Source organism: Pristiophorus japonicus, chromosome 15 (genome assembly GCF_044704955.1).
Source record: "Pristiophorus japonicus isolate sPriJap1 chromosome 15, sPriJap1.hap1, whole genome shotgun sequence".
Classification (NCBI taxonomy): domain Eukaryota; kingdom Metazoa; phylum Chordata; class Chondrichthyes; family Pristiophoridae; genus Pristiophorus; species Pristiophorus japonicus.
The window spans coordinates 118,998,526-119,023,400 of record NC_091991.1 but is presented as its reverse complement, the minus strand read 5'-3'; the positions used below and the strand labels follow the sequence as shown (position 1 = coordinate 119,023,400).

At 48.4% G+C, this 24,875-nt stretch overlaps 1 protein-coding gene across 1 annotated transcript in view; it reads right to left on the bottom strand.

Moving 5' to 3' along the window:
- The window catches only part of LOC139225847 (netrin-3-like), a 594,849-nt gene that overhangs the window by 6,911 nt on the left and 563,063 nt on the right, over positions 1-24,875 (bottom strand). The window contains exon 5 of the mRNA XM_070856699.1: positions 915-989. Coding sequence (XP_070712800.1) covers positions 915-989 — 75 coding nt within the window. The remainder of the gene's footprint in view (positions 1-914; positions 990-24,875) is intronic.

Sequence of the window (24,875 nt, the reverse complement as noted above, 5' to 3'; positions counted from 1 at the left end):
CTCTATTCCATTTACACACTTATTTTCCAAGGAATATGTAGTCTCCTTATTCTTCCTACCAAAATCTACCACCTCATACTTGTCCAAAATTAAATTCATTTGCCCGGTCTGCAAGTTTATTAATGACTTCCTGTATTTTGTTGCAGTCTTCCTTTGTATTAACTACACCTCGAATTTGATGTCTGCAAATTTTGAAAGTGCGCTTCCAATTCCCAAGTCCAAATCATTTATGTATTGTGAGCAACAATGGTGCAGCATCGATCTCTGCAGAACACCACTTCACACCTTTTGCCAGTCTGACTAACTACCTTTAACCCTGACTCTCTGTTTTCTGTTTTGTAACCTGGGTTGTTATCCATTCTGCTACTTGTCCCCTGACTCCACATGCTCTGACTTTAGTCGTGAGGCTACTATGCGGTACCTTCTCGAAGGCCTTTTGAAAATATGAATATATTACATCAACTATATTGCCCTTGTCTATTCTTTCTGTTACTACTTCAAAGAATTTAGCAAGTTTGGTCAAGCATGACCTTCCCTTTTGAAATCCGCGCTGACTATACTTTTAGTTTTTATATGATTTTCTGTTCACTATCCCATCCCTGGGGCAATCACAGGATCGGGTCACTATCCCATCCCTGGGGGAATCACAGGATCGGGTCACTTTCCCATCCCTGGGGAAATCACAGGATCAGGTCACTATCCCATCCCTGGGGAATCACAGGATCGGTCAATATCCCATCCCTGGAGAATCACAGGATCAGATCGATAGCCCATCCCTGGGGAATCAAGATCGGGTCAATATCCTATCCCTGGGGAATTGCAGCATAGGTATTGCTGTGTTACTGAGAGCACTCCTTGAGCTGAGCATTATTTGGAATTAGTGAGGAGCAGTGTGTGAGACGATGACCATTTACCGTAGTCTTTCTTGCAGTATTTTTTCATGTTTATCTTCAGATTTCCTTTCACCGGTTTGCAGTAGGATTCACAGTCTGGGAAGGAGAAAAAAGGAACATACATATCAGGGTGACACAATGTTCTCGACCTCATCTTCCATGTGTTAGTGATGCTGCACCCTAAACTCCCGTCCCTCAATGTCCCAAACCTCATACCTCCACATCCTGTGTTCTTGAACCCCTGCTCCCTTCATCCTCATTACTCTGATATCACAAATGTTTAGTATCCTCTTGAAGATCTTTCCATTAAAAGCAGATTAAACGATGTAGCTCTCCACACCTTGTCCTGCAGCCAGCAAATAATCATTTCTCTCAAATTATTCTGCAGTGAATTTAAAAAAAAAAAACTCTTTGCTATTATTATGTCCCTCCCGTGAAGAACTTGCAGTTTACTGGCGCACACTGCGTCCTATAAATGCACCTTTTGTTACAGGCAGCTGCACTGAGCCCGAAGGTATTTGTGTGCCTTATTCACATTACAGCCAATGCAGAGTTTGCCAAGCTTTGTTCAGCATTAATTACTGGACCTTTCACTCATAATTTGTCATTAATAAGCTCAATGCTGCATGAAGTGAAAAGAGACCGAGTGATTGATACCTGGACAGTTCCTGTCTTTCACTGCCTGTAAGCCTGCAGGCTTCTGATGTGGTGTGAGGTGCCACTGCCACATCTTTCAGCTGAACCCAATTTGGGCTCAGTATCCTCGCCCGCGATGCTGGAATGACAGTCCTGCTATTGGTGATGCTGTGTGAAGCACTTTGTCTTCCAATGTTTCCTTTCCCAATTATCGTCCATCTGAGCAACCCCCTCCCCCATCTCCTCAACTATAGATGCTGAGGTCCGGTCCCATGGGTGCTGGGCACCCTCCCTGGTCCTCATGCTAGTTTCTATTCTTTATGTCTGAGCCGGCATCATAAATGTTTCAGCCTATTTGACTACGGAGGGCCTCACAGTTGACTGTCTCAAGCCACCATCCCCGCACTCACACTTTCCAACAGATGAACCGGACAAGCGACAGCACACGGGAATACTGGCTAATTTCCATTCTCTAACCCAGAGCTAATGAAACCAATTGGAGCAGGTTAAGATCTATCTGCAATTAGCTCATTCAGAAGTGAACAGTCGAAATATTCAACACCCAGGAAGCCATCAAAGAGAACGGTGTGTTTACGAATTGTGATAAAGGGAAGATCAAACCTGTCATAGTGATTTGCGATACCTTAAAATATCTCCATCACATTTTTTAAAAATTAAAAATTGGGAGATAGATTGTTGCAGTGGATCAAACATTGTATTTGGACAATGCGAGCATGATTCTGAAGCAACTGATACTGTTGGATAATAGTGTCTTCCTGTTGACTGTAACAGATCCACGTAATGTTTTTTTTGGCCATCTTAACTCCTGGACAAAAATCTGCAGTGGGACATTTGGCATCTCACACAGAACGGAACAGCTGATGGGCGACATGGAGATACAATACTGAGCCAGCTCCCCGCAGTCTAACTGTGAAGAGGGAGCTTTACTCTGTATCTAACCCGTGCTGTCCCTGCCCTGGGAGTGTGAGATGGGACAGTGTAGAGGGAGCTTTACTCTGTATCTAACCCGTGCTGTACCTGCCCCGGGAGTGTTTGATGGGACAGTGTAGAGGGAGCTTTACTCTCTGTCTAACCCGTGCTGTCCCTGCCCCAGGAGTGTTTGATGGGACAGTTTAGAGCAGGGATTCTCAAACGGGGGTCCACGAGAAGGTTTGAAGGGGTCCGACCAAACTAACCAGATTCTACACAACATCCCGCCGCTCACATGTTGTGATTGGTTGTCGGACTCATTTGGTCCTCCAGCCCCTCTTCCTATTGATCAGGAGCTCATGTCAATTACCCGGGCAGTGTGAGTTGAACATGCGAGGGAGGTGCTGGCTGGTGGAGATGCAGCATGTATGAATTCTGGAGGGAGTGGGTTAATAAAACCCGTGGGGACCAGTTCCCAGGTTCACCCTGACCAGAAAGCACATTATAAGCGCCAAACTCTGGGAGCAACAGCAAGTGCATCTGTAAATGATGGAGAGAAGGTGACAGGTCAGGAAGCGTCTGTAAATGAAGGAGAAATTGTAACTGGTCAGGGAGCATCTGCAAATGAAGGAGAAAAGGTAACATGTCAGGGAGTGTCTGTAAATGGAGAAAAAGTGACAGCTCAGGGCATCTATAAAAGAAAGGAAATGGTGATTGGTCAGGGAGCATCTTTAAATGATGGAGAAATTGTGACTGGTCAGGGAGCGTCTGTAAATGAAGAGAAATGGTGACTGGTTTGGGCCAGCTCCTCATACCATCCAGAGTGCCTCCCCTAGCCTTGATAACCCCAACCCTAAACTTAACATCCTAACTGTAACCCTGATTCTTAACTCTGACCTGTAACCGTAAAACCCTAACCTGGCACATGAATGTAATCCTTAACACCAGCCCCTAACTGTAACATGCTAACCATGGTCCTAATGCCTATCACTCGTCCCTAAAGATTATGGGGGAGAAATTTGGTTGGATATTGCCGCGAGGCGCGCTGCGGGGGCGGTAAAGGGTTTGCAGCCGTCAGTGGCGACATTCGTGCCGCTCGGCAATTTCAGTGTGTCGGTACCGACGGCGCTGAGGGGTATCGCCCGGGAGCGTAGCGCCGGTGTGCAACGCCCCAGGTATCGATACGGAAGCAACATTTGTTTTGTGCAGCAGCCGCACTGGCCCGTAGTGACCCCGCCAGAGAAAGCTGGCGTGCAGAGATGTCCCGGGGCGCTAAGGGAAGGAATGACTGCACGAAGTAAGTGTGATTGATATATTTTTTTTTGCGACTTAACTTTATTTGGAGTGAGTAATGTGTAGGGAATGTTTTTTGTGTTTTTTGATCCGATTTTTTTTTGTTCCAGGGAGGCCTCTCTAAGGTCGCTCCAAAGCCAGCTCTTTAGCTTGAATATATCCAGTCGCTCACCCGGCCTAGCGCCCTAAGAGAAGTGTGGAACGCCTCCCTTCGCGCTCCACTCCACTGTCAGGGCGCAACCACTGAATTTTGCTGTTCTCGTCCCTCAAAAATTCCGGCGTTAAATTTAACGGCCGGCAAACATTAGCGCCTTCGCAACCCTGCAACCAAATTTCTAGCCCGATATGTTTCATTGTGTAAGTTTTCAAATCCCTCCATGGCCTCGCCGCCCCTCCCTATCTCTGTAACCTCCTCCAGCCCAACAACTATTTGAGATGTCTGCGCTCCTCCAATTCTGACCTCTTGAGCACCCCCGATTTTAATCGCTCTACCATTGGCGGCCATGCCTTCAGCTGCCTGGGCCCTAAGCTCTGGAATTCCCTCCCTAAACCTCTCCGCCTCTCTACCTCCCTTTCCTCCTTTAAGATGCTGGTCAAAAGCTATCTCTTCGACCAAGCTTTTGGTCATCTGCCCTGATATCTCTTTATGTGTCTCTGTCAAATTTTCATAAGGCTCCTGTGAAGCACCTTGGGAGGTTTTACTACATTAAGGCGCTATATAAATATAAGTTGTTGCTGTTGTTTTGTGTCACAGGGGATCTGTGGCATTTTTATAACACGGAAGGAGTGCTTCAGAAACAAAAATGTTGAGAACCCCTAATGTAGAGGGAGCTTTACTCTGTATCTAACCCGTGCTGTACCTGTCCACGGAGTGTTTGACGGGTCAGTGTAGGGGGAGCTTGAGGCCGAAATTGCGCACCTCTGGAAACGGGCCACACCCACCCTGTTTCTGGTGTTTTTACCGGTGCAATGGATGCGATGGCCTCTTGAGTGAAATTCCTCTCTTTGGCTATTTTTTTGGCGGACTGGAAGTTGCACATAATGGGGGCGGAAATGTGGCAGTGAACACACTAGAGGTGCGAAAGTTGGGAGTGGTGGGGAGGAGTGTAGTGGTGGCCGCTGTCAGTCATCAGTGTAGCGCTGATGATGTCATCACGACGCCGCGTCACCACGGCTCTCCCCTTCACTTAAAGGGGAGAGCCTGCGCGATTTTTTAAGTTCAGTCCACTGGGCCACCAGGGAGGGTTTCGGCCGGGCCAGTGGCCTGGCACCCAAGAGGAAGTGCCAGGCTGCCTGTTGGTAGCCTGGCTGAACCCGGGGGCATAACTGTTAGACCAACATGGCAGTCGGCTGACAGAAAAAAATATGGCGGCAGCGACAGTGCATCCTCCCCTTTAATGGGAGCCACACTGCCATTTCAGAAGGCCACAACCTCGCTGGACCGCCTGAAAAAAGCAGCTTTTGGCACCACCTAGTGGGAGGAAGATTTCCTCGGTAGAATTTCACCATCCGGCGGGGGTGGGGTGGGAGGGGGCAACATCGGTGGTGCGTGCTCTGATGACACACTTAGGGTGGATCGGCAGCAGTGGTGCGGTAGTGGGGGGAGTGGGAGCGGGTCACCGCCAGGATACCACAGGAGCAGAATTTTGATAATGACAGCCATTACATGAAAAGTCGGCGGCAGATTTCCGGTGGTAACAGGCCTTAAGGAAAGGGTCATTTTGGCTCCCTTTACTCTATATCTAACCATTGCTGTACCTGCCATGGGAGTGTTTGATGGGACAGTGTAGAGGGAGCTTCACTCTGTATCTAACCCGTGCTGTAGCTGCCCTGGGAGTGTGTGATGGGACAGTGTAGAGGGAGCTTCACTCTGTATCTAACCCGTGCTGTAGCTGCCCTGGGAATGTTTTAACAGGTGGGTGGGGGCGGCACAGGGGATAGGGGGTGGGCAGAGAAAGTAAGTCTGGGGAATAGGATGGACTTGGGTCCCAGCATTTCCCACAGAGCGGGGAGCAGCAGGAAGTAAAAGATTGAGTGAAACCTGGGGATTTTACTGTGGGTAAGTATTGAACAATTGTTTACACTGTTGGGCACATGGGGAACAAGTGAACAGGGAATCGAGATGGAAGGTTCCTGAACTGACGGCTATGGGATCATGGGATGCTTCACCACCAGTGGCTATTAAAGCAGAGACTAGAACATGATTAATGGGAGAGGTATTTGAAAAGGAGAAATACAAAAGGATCTGTGGGAATAGGGTTATAGGAGAGAATGCCAGCACCAGAACACGCAGTCATTTCTGAGCTGAGAGAGTGGTTCGGAAATGTTGGTGCGGAATGTTTTTGGACGATGTGCCCCGTGAGAATGCCCCAGACACTGAGCACACTGCCCTTTGTGCGATCTCTGGGTTTGGTTCAGGTCGGTCTGTACCGGTCGGTTTTGATGTGTGAAGTCCAAATATGGATCAGCTCCGACTGGTTCAGTGTTGTTACCTTCACACGGAGCCAGCGTCCAAAGAGATTAGGAGAGGCCGGACCTGGTAAAGTGGCATTGATTGGGAGCGCAGGGGGAGTCGGGCAGCGGTTTCAGGGTGAATATCAGCCAATTATAAAATTACTACTAGTTACGGGGGTGTTACACCAGCTATATATAAACTATCAGTGAATTATTGTGTTACTTTTGCTTGTGAGGGAAATCTGAGTGTTACCAGTTATAAGTGCAATTTCAGTGAGTTACTATTAGTTACTGGTGGAATCAAAGTTTCTCCCACCTCTGGTCTCCCTCTTCCCCTCTCTCCGTTTCCCTCCGGATTCTCGTAACTTCGTGCACAACAGCTGCCAGCGCAAAACCACGATCAAAAATACTCAAGTACAGGGGGCCCTACTGTTATAACATGATCAGGCATCACGTAATCACACCTGCAACCAGAGTGATCAACCCAGTGCCACAGCACAGGGGGGCTGTCCCTGCACGGGGAGGGGGGGCTGTCCCTGCACGGGGAGGGGGGGGTGTCCCTGCACGGGGAGGGGGGGGGGGATGTCCCTGCACGGGGAGGGGGGGGGTGTCCCTGCACGGGGAGGGGGGGGGGATGTCCCTGCACGGGGAGGGGGGGGATGTCCCTGCACGGGGAGGGGGGGGGGGGGTGGTGCGGCGCAGTACCACAGAACATCCTGCACTTATTCACTGAAACGTTACAAATCTTTTTCCATTTGTGTCATCATTAGGGAATGACTATTCGGGCTGGTTATGGAGTGTGTGACCAGGAGCCAGTTACGTAGGGGACGAAATTGATCAGCCCACTGTCCGCTGCCGCCGACTGCCGCCAACATTCCTTCTGCAGATCCGCCCACTGCCACTTTCGGGGAGGCCTGGAGCGGGCGGGAGGGGAGAGCCGCCGGGAACCGCCCGCTGATGGCCAAGTGACGCAACTGACCTCTCACCCGCCGAGCTCGCTGATTCCTGTGGGCGGGAGTCGGCAGGACGCAGCGGCAGAACGGGGGTGGACCGCTGGCTGGAGGCTGGTCTGTCCCCGACGGTAAGTCTGAAGATCCTGAAAAAAAGATTAAGTGAACATATTTTTTTCCCACAGTGACTTACCTGGATTGGGTCCCCTGAAGGTCTTCCGATAGTTTTTTTTATTCTTTCCTACTAATTTTTATTTTCAGTTGTTCGACCCTCCGCGGGCCCGACTCCATCCTCGGCTGCACTTGGGCGGCAAGCGCCTCTGCTGCGAGAATGGGAGCTCCCGTCCGCTGCCGCCCAGATTGGCGGCGTAAGTCCCTCATTTGCCACCCGCCGACCTTCGAGGGACCTCGGGGATGAAAACGCCACCGAAAGTACCGCCCGGTACCTTGACGGCCATTGGCGGCACTTCGGGCGATACTTGGGCGGGCAGGGGCCTTGACCAAATTCAGGCCCTTAAAATTGTCACTGAGAGTGAGGAGAGAAGTTAGGAAAACATTCTTTGCACAGAGCGTTGTTGGAACAGCGAATGCTTTGCCACAGGAAGTGGTTGAGTGAAGGACCATTGCACCCTATAAGGGAACATTCGCTATGTAATGGATCCAGAAGGTACAGGGGTCCAGGGCGAAGGGGATGGGCTTAGTTTTGGATTGCTCCAGCAGAAGCAGAACAGACACAATGGGTGAATGGCTTTCTTCTGTGCTGTAAATTTCTATGTTTCGATAGTTGTTTTGGCACAGCACCTCAGCGCGGGTCCGCGGAATGAGCTAACCAAGGACTTAGTCCACCCGCTTATGCATTTCCTTTACGTGTGGATCAGCAGCAAATGAACTATCCAGCTTGCATTGTATTTCTGTCAATGTGCTACAAGTTTATTCATCTCCCAGGGAAAGTGTTACCCAATTTCTGAGCATATTTTGGCCCAGACTGTTGTTGTTTCTGAAAGGTTTTTCATGCCTACATTCCTGAGGTACACCTGCTCACCATATCTGCCCATAAAAAGCCCTGTGAATGGCGGCTTTGTGCTTTGTAGCCAAACTCATTGTCCACAAAGCACTCCAACATCAGCCTTTTTTTTGCTCTACGATCAACAGACTTGTCGATTTCTCTGTATTTAGAAAGATAACTGGCACGCAGGATTTTCAAATATTTAATCTTTCTGTGGGGTAGGGTGAGTAATGTCAGAGCTGGGGATGAACATTTTACAATTAGTGCCTCTATCAAGCATTCCCAGGGCAGGTACTGCATGGGCTAGATACAGAGTAAAGCTCTCTCTACACTGTCCCATCAAACACTCCCAGGCTAGCTACAGCATGGGTAAAACAGAGTAAAGCTCCCTCTACACTGTCCCATCAAACACTCCCTGGACAGGTACAGCACGGCTTAGATACAGAGTAAAGCTCCCTCTACACTCCCATCAAACACTCCAAGGGCAGGTACATCTCGGGTACAGCAGAGTAAAACTGCCTGAGGTTGGTCTCATGGTCACGATGAGTTTGGAAAGAGCAGAGAAGGAATTGCGGAGGAACACGGTCAAGGCAGATGAGGGGTGCGGGGGGCGGGGGGGGGGGCGGTCCGACTAATGGACAAGATTAAAGAGGGGAAAAAGAGGAGGAAGATGAAAGGATATTCTTATTCTTAATGATGAAATAATCTATGTGTTCCTCACTTTTGGCATTGGAGAGTGGAGGGGGCATGGGGAGAGGGATTGAAGGAATCAGTCAGTTATGGAGAAAAGGAGCTATCTCTTGTCTTGCAAGATAATCTTAGTTTTGGTGATAGAAAGTGAGGCATGGTGGAATTTGGTGTATACAATTAAATTTGGCAATGGATAGCTGAGCACCAGGAGTTGTACCAGGAGAAATGGCAGGGAGTGAGGGTTTTGCTGCAGACGAGTGCATCAGAAGTGGAGGCGATGGAGTGATTGTGCAAATCAACAACAGCAGTATTGAGGTGATCCTCTCTCACTTCAGAACTCGAAGACACCAAGGAAGCGTCCAAACCAACACTTGAATCAGAGTGTGATATCCTGTTATTGTGCCTACAACCACAGCTTAACTTGTACCAGCCACAATTTGCAACCATGAAAAAATGCAGCTTTGAAGAAGCATCGCCTCACACTTCAGGATTTTGCAAATGTTCGTTTCGAATTAAAAATTCCTCAAAATATGTTGCCGCAGAAAAACATAACTCCTTCATTCTGTTGGAGAGCAGAATTATTCTTGGAAACATACATTGGTTGTGGTCACCAAGGCAATAGTGCACAGAGATTTGCATTTTCCAGTTAAAGACATAATTCAGTGCTGGAGGCAGACTGTGTCATAGGATGTCAAACTTGCTACAAGCTGATACATTACCGGCAGATGCATACGTTACACAGAAAGTAGAGCATGGTATGGATTAAAGATACAATAACAATATAAACAAACAACCCACCCTGGCATCCAGTTGCCCAGTGTTATAGCCTTGTAATACATCACAGACCACAGATTGGTCCTTGCCACTGGACCAAGACCTTGCTCTGTCAAGCCCATGTGGTTGCCGGTGTGCAACGGCCACCCCACGTTAAAAGAACTCACGCATAGGCATCTTCCACCCCTTCAAAATGAAGTTCGGGATCTGGAATGTCTGGACCCTCATGGACAACCCCAACAGCGACGGACTGTAACGCCGCGCTGCTATTGTTGCCCAGGAGCTCAGATGCTTCAACGTTGACATCGCCGCCCTAAGCACAACCCGGCAGGCAGAGAAAGGCCAACTCAACGGACAAGATGGTGGTTACACCTTTTTCTGGAAACGTGCAGGCTCGAAGGGCCGAATGGCCGACTCCTGCACCTATTTTCTATGTTTCTATGTTTCCATCCTGCAGCATGCTACACACCCCCATCTCAGCAAAGCCCCAGCCCTGCACGAGATAGAAAAGGCCATCCGTCAGCTCAAGAACAACAAGGCATCAGGAGCAGATGGAATCCCCACTGAGGCACTAAAGTATGGCAGAGAATCACTATTGGCACGAATGCATGACCTCATCTCTCTTATCTGGAAGGAGGAGAGCATGCCAGGAGATCTCAGAGATGACGTAATTGTGACCATTTTCAAAAAAAGGGGGCAAGACCGACTGCAGCAACTACAGAGGAATCTCCATGCTGTCGGCCACTGGGAAGTCGTGGCTAGAATCCTCCTCAACCGTCTTCTCCCTGGCTGAAGCGCTCTTCCCAGAGTCACAATGCAGATTCCGTCCACTAAGGGGTACAACGGACATGATCTTCACTGCGCGACAACTACAAGAGAAATGCAGGGAAAAGCACCAACCCTTGTACATGGCCGCCTTTGACCTCACAAAGGCCTTTGACACTCTCAACCGTGAGGGACTGTGGAGAGTCCTCCTCCGTTTCAGCTGCCCCCAAAAGTTTGTCACCATCCTCCACCTGCTCCACGACGACATGCCAGCCTTGATCCTGACCAGCGGATCCACCACAGACCCAATCCACATCCGGACCGGGGTCACTGCTCTTCTCAATCTTCCTTGCTGCAATGCTCCATCTCACTATCAACAAGCTCCCTGCTGGAGTGGAACTAAACTCTAGAACCAATGGGAACCTGTTCAATCTTCATTGCCTCCAGGCTAGATCCAAGGTCGTCCCATCCTCTGTCATCGAACGACGATGCTTGCATCTGCGCACATTCAGAGGCCAAACTCCAAGCCATCGTCAACATCTTCACCGAGGCATACGAAAGCATGGGCCTTGCACTAAACATCCGTAAGACAAATGTCCTCTACCAACCTGACCCCGCTTCAAAGCACTGCCTCCCCCAGTCATCAAAATCCATGGTGCGGCCTTGGACAATGTGGACCATTTTCCATACCTCGGGATCCTACTATCAGCAAGGGCAGACATCGTCGACGAGGTCCAACACTGCCTCCAGTGTGCCAGCGCAGCCTTCGGTCGCCTGAGGAAGAAAATGTTTGAAGACCAAGACCTCAAATCTGGCACCAAGCTTATGGTCTACAGGGCAGTTCTGATACCCGCCCTCCTATATGGCTGAGACGTGGACGATATACAATAGACACCTCAAAGTGCAAAGATCCTGCGAGAAGCACGACCAGCGACACCTCCGCAAGATCCTGCAAATCCACTGGGAGGATAGATGCACCAACGTTAGTGTTCTCACTCAGGCCAACAACCCCAGCATTGAAGCACTGACCACATTCGACCAGCTCCGTTGGGTGGGCCACATCATCTGCATGCCTGACACAAGACTCCCAAAGCAAGCGCTCTTCTCGGAACTCCTACACAGCAAGCGAGCCCCAGGTGGCCAGAGGAAACATTTCAAGAATACTCTCAAAGCCTCCTTGATAAAGAGCAACATCCCCACTGACACCTGGGAATCCCTGGCCCAAGACTGCCCAAAGTGGAGGAAGAGCATCCGGGAGGGCGCTGAGCATCTCGAGTCTCATCGTCGAGAGCATGCAGAAACCAAATGCAGACAGCGGAAGGAGCGTGCGGCAAACCAGGCTCCCCACCCACCCTTTACTTCAACCACTGTCTGTCCCACCTGTGACAGAGACTGCAATTCTTGTATTGGGCTGTACAGTCACCTGAGAACTCACTTTTAGAGTGGAAACAAGTCTTCCTCGATTTCGAGGGACTGCCTATGATGATGATGAGTGCACAGAGATTTGTACTTTCCAGTTAAAGGCATAATTCTGACCTGGGAGCAGACTGTGTCATAGGACATCAAACTTGCTACAAGCTGATACACTGCCGGCAGATGTATATGTTACACAGAAAGTAGAGCATGGTTTGGATTAAAGTTACAATAGCAATCTAAACAACTAGCCCACTCTGACATCCAGTTGCCAGCGTTATAGCCTCGTAATACACCACATACTGCTGTGAATCATGAGACTAATGATGGGTTCTATCTTTCATTGTGGGCTAGGGAATGTTTGACACACATCCACTGTACACGTGGACCTGATATTGAGACAGATAATGGGTAGAGTTGGAATTTTGCTATCGAGTAATTTTTTATTTGTTCATGGGATATAGGCGTTGCTGGTAAGGCCGGCATTTATTGCCCATCCCTAATTGCCCTCGAGAAGGTGGTGGTGAGCCGCTGCCTTCAACCGCTGCAGTCCATGTGGTGAAGGTGCTCCCACAGTGCTGTTAGAGAGGGAGTTCCAGGATTTTGACTCAGTGACAATGAAGGAACGCCGATATATTTCCAAGTCAGATGGTGTGTGACTTGGAGGGGAATGTGGAGGTGGTGGTGTTCCCATACGCCCGCTTTCTTTTTCCTTTTAGGTCGTGGAGGTTACGGGTTTGGAAGGTGCTGTCGAAGAAGCCTTGGCGAGTTACTTGTAGATGGTACACACTGCAGCCACGGTGTGCCGGTGGTGGAGGGAGTGAATGTTTAAGGTGGTGGATGGGTGCCAATCAAGCTTTGTCCTGGATGGTGTCGAGCTTCTTGAGTGTTGTTGGAGCTGCACTCATCCAGGCAAGTGGGGAGTATTCCATCACACTCCTGACTTGTGTCTTGTAGAAGGTGGAGAGGCTTTGGGGAGTCAGGAGGTGAGACACTCACTGCACACTCACCCACCTCCTCTTGTAGCCATAGTATTTATGTTTCTGGTCAATGGTGACCCCCAGGATGTGGACAGTGGGAAGTCGGTGATGGTAATCCTGTTGAATGTCAAGGGACGGTGGTTAGACTCTCTTTAATTGGAAATGGTCATTGCCTGGCATTTGTGTGGCATGAATGTTACTTGCCACTTATCAGCCCCAGCTTGAATGCCATCCAAGTCTTGCTGCATGCGGGCATGGACAGCTTCATTATCCGAAGAGCTGCAAATAGATCTGAACACTGCAATCATCAGCAAACATCCCCTCTTCTGATCTTATGATGGAGGGAAGGTCATTGATGAAGTAGCTGAAGATGGTTGGGCCTCGGACACTGTCCTGAGGAACTCCTGCAGCGATGCCCTGGGGCTGTGATGATTGACCTCCAACAACCACAACCATCTTCCTTTGTTAGTTGTGACTCCAGCCAGTGGAGAGTTTTCCCCCTGATTCCCATTGGCTTCATTTTTACTGGGGCTCCTTGTTGCCGCACTCAGTCAAAAGCTGCCTTGATGTCAAGGGCAGTCACTCTCCCACTTTACCTCTGATATTCAGCTCTTTTGTTCATGTTTGGACCAAGGCTGTAATGAGGTCTGGAGCCGAGTGGTCCAGGCAGAACCCAAACTGAACATCGGTGAGCAGGTTATTGGTGAGTGAGCGCCGCTTGATCGCACTGTCGACGACTGATGATTGAGAGTGGACTGATGGGGGCAGTAATTAGCCGGATTGGATTTGTCTTGTTTTTTGTGGACAGGACATACCTGGGCAGTTTTCTACATTGTCGGGTAGATGCCAGTGTTGTAGCTGTACTGAAATGGCATAGCTAGAGGCGCGGCTAGTTTTGGCATGGCAGGGCTGCAGAGCTTTGATTGTGAGATTGGTTAGCTCTGTCTACAGCATGATGCTTTCACAGCTTAGCATGCATGTAATCCTGTGAAGCAGCGTCCCCAGGTTGGCACCTCATTTTTAGGTAGGCCTGGTGCTGCTCCTGGCATGCTCTTCTCCACTCCTCATTGAACCAGGGTTGGTCCCCTGGCTTGATGGTAATTGTAGAGTGAGGGGTTGCGCTGGACCACGAGGTTACACATTGTGGTGGAATACAAATCTGCTGCTGCTGATGGCCCACAGTGCCTCATGGATGTGCAATTTTGAGCTGCTCGATCTGTTTTTCCCTCGTGTTGGTTCTCTCACCACCTGCCGCAGGCCCAGTGTGGCAGCTATGTCCTTCAGGACTCAGCCAGTTCGGTCAGTAGTGGTGGTACCGAACCACTCTTGGTGATGGGCATCGAAGTCCCCCGCCCAGTGTACCTTCTGTGCTCTTGCTACCCTCAGTGCTTCTTCCAAGTGACTTTCAACATGGAGGAGTACTGATTGATCAGCTGAGGGAGGGCGGTAGATGGTAACCTAGCCCATGCTTGGCCTGATGGTGGAGTTGATGTTGAGGACTCCCAGGGCCAGTCCTTTCCGACTATGCCGCTGTCTCTGGTGGGGCAAGATAGGACATACCCAGGAATAGTGATGGAGGAGGCTGGGCGGAAAGTGTTATATATGCAGACTATAGATATACCTTCTGTGTAGTCACTGTATAGTTGCATAAGATGGAGACTTGTTACCTGATGTACTTACTATCAATAAGGTTTACACTGTGTATATACTATGCTGGCACCACTAGAGGGTGCAACTGGTGGAGACCAGGGTTTCCTGCCCCTGTGGCAGAGGCTGTCCACCAGAGGACACTGTGGTGGGAGACCTGAGGGTCACCTGCATAGGTGTGCAGGGCCCAGTATAAAAGGCTGCCCACCATGCTTGTGCCTCACTCTGGAGTTACGAATAAAGGACCAATGTCACTACAGTTTGAGTACAACACATTGCCTCGTGGAGTCACTCATAAGTACATTACAGACATAACAGAAAGGTATGATTCTGTGAGTTTGACTATGTCAGGCTATTGCTTGACTAGGCTGTGGGACAGCTCTCCCACTTTTGGTTGAAGTCTCCAGATATTAGTGAGGAGGACTTTGCAGGGTTGACTGGGCTGGGTGGGCCTTTGCCATGTCCAGGGCCGGTGGTCCATCCAGTTTTATTTTTATTGGTTTTCGTAGTGGTTTGATACGACTGAGTGACTGGCTCGGCCATTTCTGAGGGCGGTTAAGAGTCAACTTGCTCTCTGAAGCGGCCCAGCTCCAGGTCCCTGTGGACTCACATATAGGCCAGACTGGGTCAGGACTGCAAATTTTCCTTCTTAAAGAGCATTAGTGAACCAGATGGGTTTTATTACAATCACCATTACTGATCATTTTTATTCCAGATTTATTTAATTAATTGAATTTGAATTCTCCAGCTACCGTGGTGGGATCTGACCTCGTTCTACCGGATCATTAGTCCAGGGCCCTGGATTACTAGTCCAGTAACATAACCACCAGGCTACAATTTCCTGAAGTTCAACCTAAAGAACAGTTCTGTGGTTTTAAAGAGAGGCTTTTTTTCACAGTTACTGAGGTTACTTCTTATAAAAACATAGAAATTCCCCGGATTTCTTGAGGGGGTGGGGTCGGGGGGATACGTGTGAGTTGCAACTCACAGGTTGGGCTTTAATAATGTAGCCCAAATCTCTGACCTCGACTCCCTGCAATACAGAGTTATGGAATTACTCTGGTAAATATGTGAGAAATCTAAGGGTTTTGTTCAGATAACTGGTTTCGCTCACCTTTTTCAAAGGGAGTGCCTTGCTGGGGTATGGTCCGTCCCATAGATGCCTATCACCTTTGACCATTCTTCTTGTATGGGCCTATTTAATTGTTGATAATATAGTCAGTTCCTGCACTCACCTGTTGTAGACACAATCATATTTTCCAGTTTATCTCCTCTATACCGCAAGAGAGATCTGTGTGGATCAGAGTTGAGACTCACTTTGGATTGCCCTATGCTTTTATACCAGCTCCATTGTGCATGCCCAACACAATAAACTTCGTGAGACCACTGAGAACGGAGAGTGGAGTAAAGTAAGCGCACACTCTGAGCTTACCTCATATGTAAAATAAGATACAGAAATCTTACATCCAAAAGTTAAAATTTGATCTTTGATAGCTTCTAACACACCGGGAACAATCACTTGTAAAATAAATCAAGATGGTGTCAGAGTTGAGAGAAGGAATGAAGAGCTGTGGTTTACAGAGTCACCCGGTGGCCAACATGTGAAATGGCAAAATTATCGCTTCAATACTGGCAAATCTACTGGGTGAGCAACCCAGAGGTGGTGGGTTTAATTCCCACCATGACAAGTTGACAACTTGAATTCAATAAATTTGCTAATTTGTGGGCCAGCACTAGAAATATATGAAAGACTGTAAAAAAAGGAAAGACTTGCATTTATATAGCGCCTTTCATGACCACCGGACATCTCAAAGAGCTTTACAGCCGATGAAGTACTTTTGGAGTGTAGTCACTGTTGTAATGTGGGAAACGCGGCAGCCAAATTGCGCACAGCAAGCTCCCACAAACAGCAATGTGATAATGCCCAGATAATCTGTTTTTGTTGTGTTGATTGAGCGATCAATATTGGCCAGGACACCGGGGATAACTCTCCTGTTCATCTTCAAAATAGTGCCATCGGATCTTTTACGTCCACCTGAGAAAGCAGACGGGGCCTCAGTTTAATGTCTCATCTGAAAGACGGCACCTCCGACAGCGTAGCACTCCCTCAGTACTGCATGGGAGTGTCAGCCTAGATTTATCGGCTCAGGTCCCTGGAGTGGGACTTGAACCCACAACCTTCTGACTCAGAGGAGACTGTTGTTAAAAACCCAACTAATGTCATTCAGGGAAGCGAACCTGCTGTCCTTACATGGTCTGATTAACAAATTATTCCAATTCCATAAAATTTTGTTGACTCTTCATGCCATCTGAAGTGTCCTAGCACCCACATAGTTGTAAACAATCACGACACAGTACAAATATAGAATCTAACAGCACAGAAGGCAGCCATTCCATCTACCGTGCCTGTGCCGCCTCTTTGATAGAGCGGTCCAATTTAGTCCAATATCCCAGCTTTTTCATATAACCCTGCAAATTAGTCCTCTTCAAGTACATGTCCAATTGCCTTTTGAAAGTTCCTATGGAACCTGATTCTGCCACCCTTTCAGGTCATGCATTATCTAGATCATAATAACCCTTTGTGTAAAGAAATTATCTTCAATTTACCCCTCTACTTCTTTTGTCAATTATTTTAAATGCCTGACCTCTGGCGATTGACCCACTTGCAAGAGGAAACTGTTTCTCCCAACTTGCTCTATCAAAACCTCTCATAATTTTTAAGACCTCTATTCGGTCTCCCCTTAACCTTCTTTGCTCTAAGGAGAACAAACCCAACTTCTAGAGTCTTTCCACATAACTGAACTTCCTCATCCCTGATATCCTGGTAAACCTCCTCTGTGCCCTCGCCAAAGCTTTGACATCCTTCCTGAAGTGTGGTTCCCAGAATTGGACACATACTCCAGCTGAGGCCTAAGCAGAGATTTGTAAAGGTTTAGCATGAATTCCTTGTTTCTTTTTATTCAATGCCCCTATTTACAAAGCCAATGTTGAGGTTCAACAGGATTTAGATGTCCTTGTACACGAAACACAAAAATCTCACATGCAGATACAGCAAGCAGTTAGGAAGGCAAATGGTATGTTAGCCTTTATTGCAAGAGGTTTGGAAGTACAAGAGTGAGGAAGTCTTGCTGCAAATATACACAGCTTTGGAGAGACCACATCTGCAGTACTGTGCACAGTTTTGGTCTCCATACCTAAGGAAGGAAATACTTGGCTTAGAGGGGGTGCAATGAAGGTTCACTAGATTGATTCCTGGGATGACAGGCTTGGCCTATGAGGAGAGATGGAATAGATTAGGCCTATACTCTCTGAAGTTTAGAAGAATGAGAGGTGATCTCATTGAAACATGTAAGATTTTGAGAGGGGTTGACAGGGTAGATGCTGAGAAGCTGTTTCCCCTGGCTGGAGAATCTAGAACTAGGGGGCACAGTCTTAGGATAAGGGGTTGGCCATTTAGGACAATGATGAGGAGGAATTTCTTCACTTAGAGGGTTGTGAATCTTTGGAATTCTGAAGCCGAGAAGGCTGTGGATGCTCAGTTGTTGAGTATATTCAAGGCTGAGATCGATAGATTTTTGGACTCTAAGGGAAGCAGGGGTATGGGGATTGGGCAAGATAGTGGAGTTGAGGTCGAAGATCAGCCATGATCGTATTGAATGACAGCAGGCTCAGGGGCAGTATGGCCTACTCCCGTTCCTATTTCTTATGTTCTTATGTATCCCATACACTTTCTTAACCGTCTTATCAACTTGCCCTGCCACCTTCAAAGATTTGTGAATATGCAGCCCCAGGCCCCTCTGTTCTTGCATCCTCCTGTAGGCCTGTCATTGCTCAACATCAGGGAAAACTCAAACAGATTTGTTTGCAATGACCTAGGCTATTGCATCAGGTTCATATTTAGACTATCTCAGGTTGAGACTGCACAGTCTTCCTCACAAACATCTGGGAATTGTTCCACAAACGAATCAAGCAACAGCCTAACACAGTTATACTCACAGAAACAAATCTATTAATCAACCAGTCAGACTCCTTCATTACCATTCCTGGGTATGACTTCCCCTACCAGCAGAATAGACCCACCAGAGGTAGGTAGGGAGTGGCCCAGGGAAACCTCCACATTGATGCCGGATCTCATGAAGTCTCACAGCTTCAGATCAAACAAGGCCAAGGTAACCTCCTGCTAATCGTCATCTCCCGCACTCCCTCAGCTGAAGAATCAGTACCACTCCATGTTGAAGATCACTTGGAAGAAGCACTGAGGGCAGCAAGGACACAGAATGTACTCTGGATGGGGGACTTCAATGTTCACCACCAAGAGTGGCTCGGTAGCACCACGACTGACCGGGCTGGATGAACCCTGAAGGATATATGTGCTAGACTGGGCTTGTAGCAGGTGGTGAAAGAACCAACACATAGCAAAGTCACATCTGTCCATGATGGCAATCGTGGGAGTGACCACCACACAGTCTTGTCTCCATCATGTGGACACACTCCATCGTCTTGTGTGGCAGTACCGCTTTGCTAATTGGGACAGACTAAGGACAGAATTGTAAACCACTACAATCTGTAACCATTGGGTGCAGCAGGGCCGCTCACTTCTCCGTCACTATCAAGTCAGAAGGCCAATCCTGGTTGATTGGGGAGTGTGGAAGAGCATGACAGGAGCAGCACCAGACATATCTTAGAATGAGGTGCCAACCTTGTGAAGCTACTACACAGCTCTTTGCAGGCTAAACACCAAAACCAGCAGTCGAGAGACAGGAAAGTAGTCCCACAACCAATGGATCAGAGCAAAGCTCTCCACTCATATCACATCCAATTGAAGAGGAGGAGGCAGCTCTGTGAACACCCCCATCCTTAACCGTGGTGGTGTTCAGAAAGTGAGCGTAAGCATCTTCAGCCAAAAGACGGTGGCTGTGTTCAGGGACTTGTGCCAAGCGCTGTGTCCTGATGCACTGACCATCCTCGGTGCCAGTGTCCAGCCAATTCCATTCACTCCATGACATTAAGAAATGGCTGATTGCACGACGCAGCAAAGACTCTGGGTGTTGGCAACGGCCCAGCTGCAGTGCTGAAGCCCTGTGCACCAAAGCTAGTCATCCCCACAGCCAAGTACAGCTACAACTATTTCAGTTGAAACAATAATCAAGTTCCCCCTTATTAAAGAGGGCACTAAAACTGACAATTTAAACAAATTAACTTTTTACTGTAAACTTAAATCAAATTAAAATTGGTTGCCGGGGGTGATGATGCACTCCAGTCCCTCCGGTGCCCAAGTACAGCTAAAACACTGGCATCTAGCTTGCAATGTGGAAGGTTGCCCAGCTATCCACAAAGAAGGAATGAATCTACCCCAGCCAATTACAACCCATCAGCCTGCTCTCAATCATCAGTAAAATGACGGCAGTGCCATCAGATGACAATTGACAGCTCCCAGTGCTCGCTCTCCCTTTGTGAACTCACTGATCTCAGTCCTTGCTCACACTGCACACTCACAGCCCTGAACTCTCACTCTCCTTGTGCACACTCCCAGTCCTCATTCTCTCTGAAAGGAAAAGCCACAAGAGCAAACAACAGGTTGCATATTTGAAACACACTCTCGCGTGTGCACATGTAGAGACAATACTAGAGAGAGCGGATGGTACAGATGAGAGCAAGAGATGACTGGTTAATTTTCTGCAGACAGCTTGCTGAGTGTAATCATTTTCCAGTTGATAAATTTTCTGACAAGTGTCGGCTTGGCTTAGTTATCGCACTCTCTCTGATTAAAGCTCTTTTATGTTCATGTGCTGTTCGAGGCCAACTTTATCACAGCTGCTCCCCAGATGTTTCTCCATCTTTCCACCACCCCCCCCCCCCCTGCCCCCGCCCACCACAAAAACAACCCAACCCCGTCCAATTTCCTCCAGGTTAGAGATTAAGTTAGTCAAGTGCACCTCAAGAGATTTGTACCAGGCTTTCCAATGTTTCTGTCCCTTAGTATCGATGTTCCACGTCACCTTGCAGCTCCAGCTAGGAAGAGACACAAGACACCAATTGCAGCAGACTGTCTGGTCAGCTACACGCTAACTAGACTAGTCTCATGCAGTTCTCTTATCTAACACATGGTCCGCTCAGTAATGGTTTATTTCCATTGTCAAATGTGTCCCACTGGTCAACAATACCAGCTCTGACAGTCTTTGAAAGCCTGACACAAACCAAACAATTCCAAAGAAGGTTCTTGTGCTCTCTTCAATTCCTGTTGGGGTAACAGTCAAGTAACCATTCTTAACCTATGACCCTGGATAGTGAGTGACAGGAGGCTGACATTGGTCACCTCCCACCCCCAAAGCCAGTGACTTGTGCTGCAGAATAGTTCTATGCGCACTGGAGGCCCTTTGGTACCTCATCTAATGTGTGAACCTGCAGAGTGAATATGGCCCTTCTGTACTCAACTCTGACCTGCCACACACACACATCCGCCATCCGTGAACAGCCGCGCTAAGTAGTGGGAAGCAACCCAGGGCCGCTGAGGCCGGTATCCCAAATAATTAACTCAACACAAAGTGGGAAATGAGCCTGGGATCTACTGCTCAATCGAGCTCATGACCGCACTCGGTGATGGTGACACTCGGTGGAGTTGACACTCGGTGATGGTGACACTCGGTGGAGTTGACACTCGGTGATGGTGACACTCAGTGGCGGTGACACTCGGTGATGGTGACACTTGGTGGCGATGACACTCGGTGGTGGTGACACTTGGTGGTGACACTCAGCGGTGACACTAGGCACTGAGCCAATGGCGCAGTAAACCATATATTTATATAGAACAGAATGTCCAGGAAATGCTCTTGGACCATGAAGCAGAGATACTGATCTGGGGCCAGTCCTCTTACAGCAGTAGTTCACAAAAGGATCTGTGGCCTCACTGAAAAGCAGTGGCTTGTCTTCTTTCTTTGGCAGATCTGCCAATGCTCCTGTCATATGGGTGCTGCCACTTCCACTACCTCGCCACTCGATTTATGTTGCCCGACTCTGGGAATTCCAATGGCAAGCACTGAGGGAGCTCTGCTTTGCTGCTGTACAGTGGCGCAGTGCAATCAGACATTTTTAGCCCCAGATTGTTGTTTCTCAATATAATTGGAGTTCATTTTTCAAAAATATAATTTGTTGAATTGATGACCTCACACTTGCCCACATTGAACTCCATTTGCCACACTTCTGCCCACTCACTTAATTTGTCGATGGGCTAGAACCTCCACTTTTTTTGCCTGCTTAACACCCACTTAACGCCCATTTTACCGCTGAAATGACGTATAATGCCCATATATCGCCCATTTTTGCACAAAATGGAAACTGACGGGCATTTTTAGGAAACTTATTGCCGAGCGTTATTTTCCCCATGTGCTAAACCCCAAGAAAAAAATTTACCGCCCGCCCACTTTTTTGGGGCGGAATCAGCAGAATGGGCAAATTCAACACCCATAATATCGCCCAGTGTTACTTTCCACACAGATTTAACGCCGAGATTCAATATTAACGCCCGCCCATTTTTTTTTTGTCGTAAAGAGCATGTTTACTGAAACTAGCAGCCATGAGATCACCAACCACCACACATTGCTGCATTAGGCAGGTCACTGAAGCCCTGTACACATGCAGGAGGGACTTGATCAGCTTCCCTATGACCAGGGAGACAAAGAGTGAGAGGGCTCTAGGATTCTCCAGAAATGCAAACTTCCTCAAGGTGCAGGGAGCAATAGACTGTACACACATCACGATGCGGGTACCTTTTCAGGATGCTGAGGTTTTCAGGAACCACAAGGAATTCCACTCCCTGAATGTCCAACTGGTTGTCGACTACCAGCAACTTATACTGGCAGTGAATGCTCAATCTCCGGGCAGCATCCATGATGCTCACATCCTGCGTGAGAGCACTGTATCTGACTTGTTTAACAATCAGCCACAAGGTCAATGCTGGATGCTTGATGACAAAAGATATGGCCTCGCCTCCTGGCTAATGACCCCCCTGCGTGACACCCACACCGAGGCCGAGAGGCGATACAACGAGAGTCACAGAGCAACTCGCAATATTGTGGAGAAAATCATTGGCATGCTGAAGCAGTGCTTTAGATGCCTGGACCACTCAGGAGGCAAGCTCCAATACCGCCCTGAGCAGAGGTAGCTCAATTTATGGTGGTGTGCTCCATGCTGCACAACTTGGCTATCAGGAGGGGACAAGAATTGCCTGTTGAGTCTGACAGTCCATCTCACCAGAGAGAGGAAGAAGAGGATGAGGAGGCGGACGCTGACATCGGCCCAGACAATCAGGCTGAGACTGAAGCCATGACCTCGCCCCCCCCCCCCCCTGTAGACCACATGAAAGGGCCCATGGTGGCATGATAGCTACAAGAAACTTACGTCAGGAGCTCATCAATGATCGCTTTGCCTGAAAGAACGTTGCTGTTATTTACAAGGCTGACACACTGCTGGGTGTGTAGATAATACATCAATGGTGAGCATCACCTTGGTGACAGTTAAACTTAAGTTGATTGAAGTTAAGTGTGATTATACCCTTTGATGTTAAGGAATCGCCAGCGTGTAATGGTGCAGCTATCTGAGCCAATGTGCTACAAGGTTTTGTTAAATAAAAAACATTTAAACCGAACATTAGTCTGAAATCATCAGTATTTCTGTAAAAATCAACCCTTCCCCCCTGCTTCCCCTCCCCACCTCTACCCTTCCCCATCTGCCTCCAGACTCCAAGTCACCTGGCCGAGGAGGTCCTCAGGCGATGCTTCATTGGGGGGGGGGGAAGGGGGTGACAGCCGAAGCGCTGTTTGGACAGATGCAGGAGAGGACAGTCCCAATGTGGGAACGTGATCTGAGCAGAAACAAGATTTGCTGCTGGCTCTCATGTGTGGTTGGCAATGGGGTGCAGCACCTTGGGGTGCAGTGCGGTGTTCTGGGAGCCCTCTGCCACCAGTGTTCCTGGCTACCAGCTCCAAGGCCTCCTCCATCCCTTCCATGTTATTTCTTATTTGTTGGACAAAAACTCGGTGCCAACTATGTTCTTGATGCTTAGTACACTTTTTGCTGCTGGTGAATCTCCATCGTGCCTTCCACAACAGCCAGACAAGCACACACCACAGTCACACGCGCTTTCAGTCCCTCTGAGCTCCCTCTCTCACCGTCTCCTCTTCTGCACATGTCATGATGACCCTTGACCTCCTGAATCGCGGGAATCAAGTGTTGCCATGTCGTTGCTAAGGACGGCCACACTTTACGACAGAAGGTCAAAAAAATTTAACGCTACCGCCCATTTGATATCGCTCGCGGTAACGCCCATTTTCAAAAATGGAATCCTAGTGTTGGAGAATGGGTGAGAAGCTGGCGATCAGAAAACCCTTTCTTAATGCCTACGCTGGAAATAACACCCATTTTTGGACGATAAGCACAAAAGTGGAGGTTCTAGCCCTATATCCCTTCGTAACTTCCTGCTCCCATCTACACTACTTCCTGTCCCTCCTAATTTACTGTCAGCTGCAAACTTGGATATACAATTCTCGATTCCTTCATCCAAGTCATTAATAAAACTGGTGTGGAGAGAGAGAATGTGGAGAGAGAGAATGTGGAGAGAGAGAATGTAGAGAGAGAGAATGAGAGAGAGAGAATGAGAGAGAGAGAATGCAGAGAGAGTGAGAGCGATAACGTGGAGAGTGAGAGAGAGAGAATGTGGAGAGAGAGTGAGATAGATAGCGTGGAGAGAGAATGAGAGAGATAGCATGGAGAGAGAATGAGAGAGATAGTGTGGAGAGAGTGAGAGATAGCGTGGAGAGAGAGTGAGAGAGATAGCGTGGAGAGAGTGAGAGATAGCGTGGAGAGAGAGTGAGAGAGATAGCGTGGAGAGAGAGTGAGAGAGATAGCGTGGAGAGAGAGTGAGAGAGATAGCGTGGAGAGAGAGTGAGAGAGATAGCGTGGCGAGAGAGTGAGAGAGATAGTGTGGTGAGAGAGTGAGGGAGACAGCGTGGAGAGAGTGAGAGAGATAGCGTGGAGAGAGAGTGAGAGAGATAGCGTGGAGAGAGAGTGAGAGAGATAGCATGGAGAGAGAGTGAGAGAGATAGCGTGGAGAGAGAGTGAGAGAGATAGCGTGGCGAGAGAGTGAGGGAGACAGCGTGGAGAGAGAGTGAGAGAGATAGCGTGGCGAGAGTGAGAGAGATAGCATGGAGAGTCAGCACCAGGGTAGAAGAGCTTTAATATTCAATTTTCCAGTGAAAGGTGAAATGGTCTTTACTACTCAATGACTGCTCCAACAACCCTCTGTTTAAAGCAACTTCCCCTGACCTCTCTCCTTGTTCTCTTGATGACTTGTAACTGAACCAGAGGAATCATTCTTTGTTCTTTCTATCAAAACCCTTCATTATGTTAAAATCTCGATTAAATCTTCACTTATCACTGCTTCAGTAGA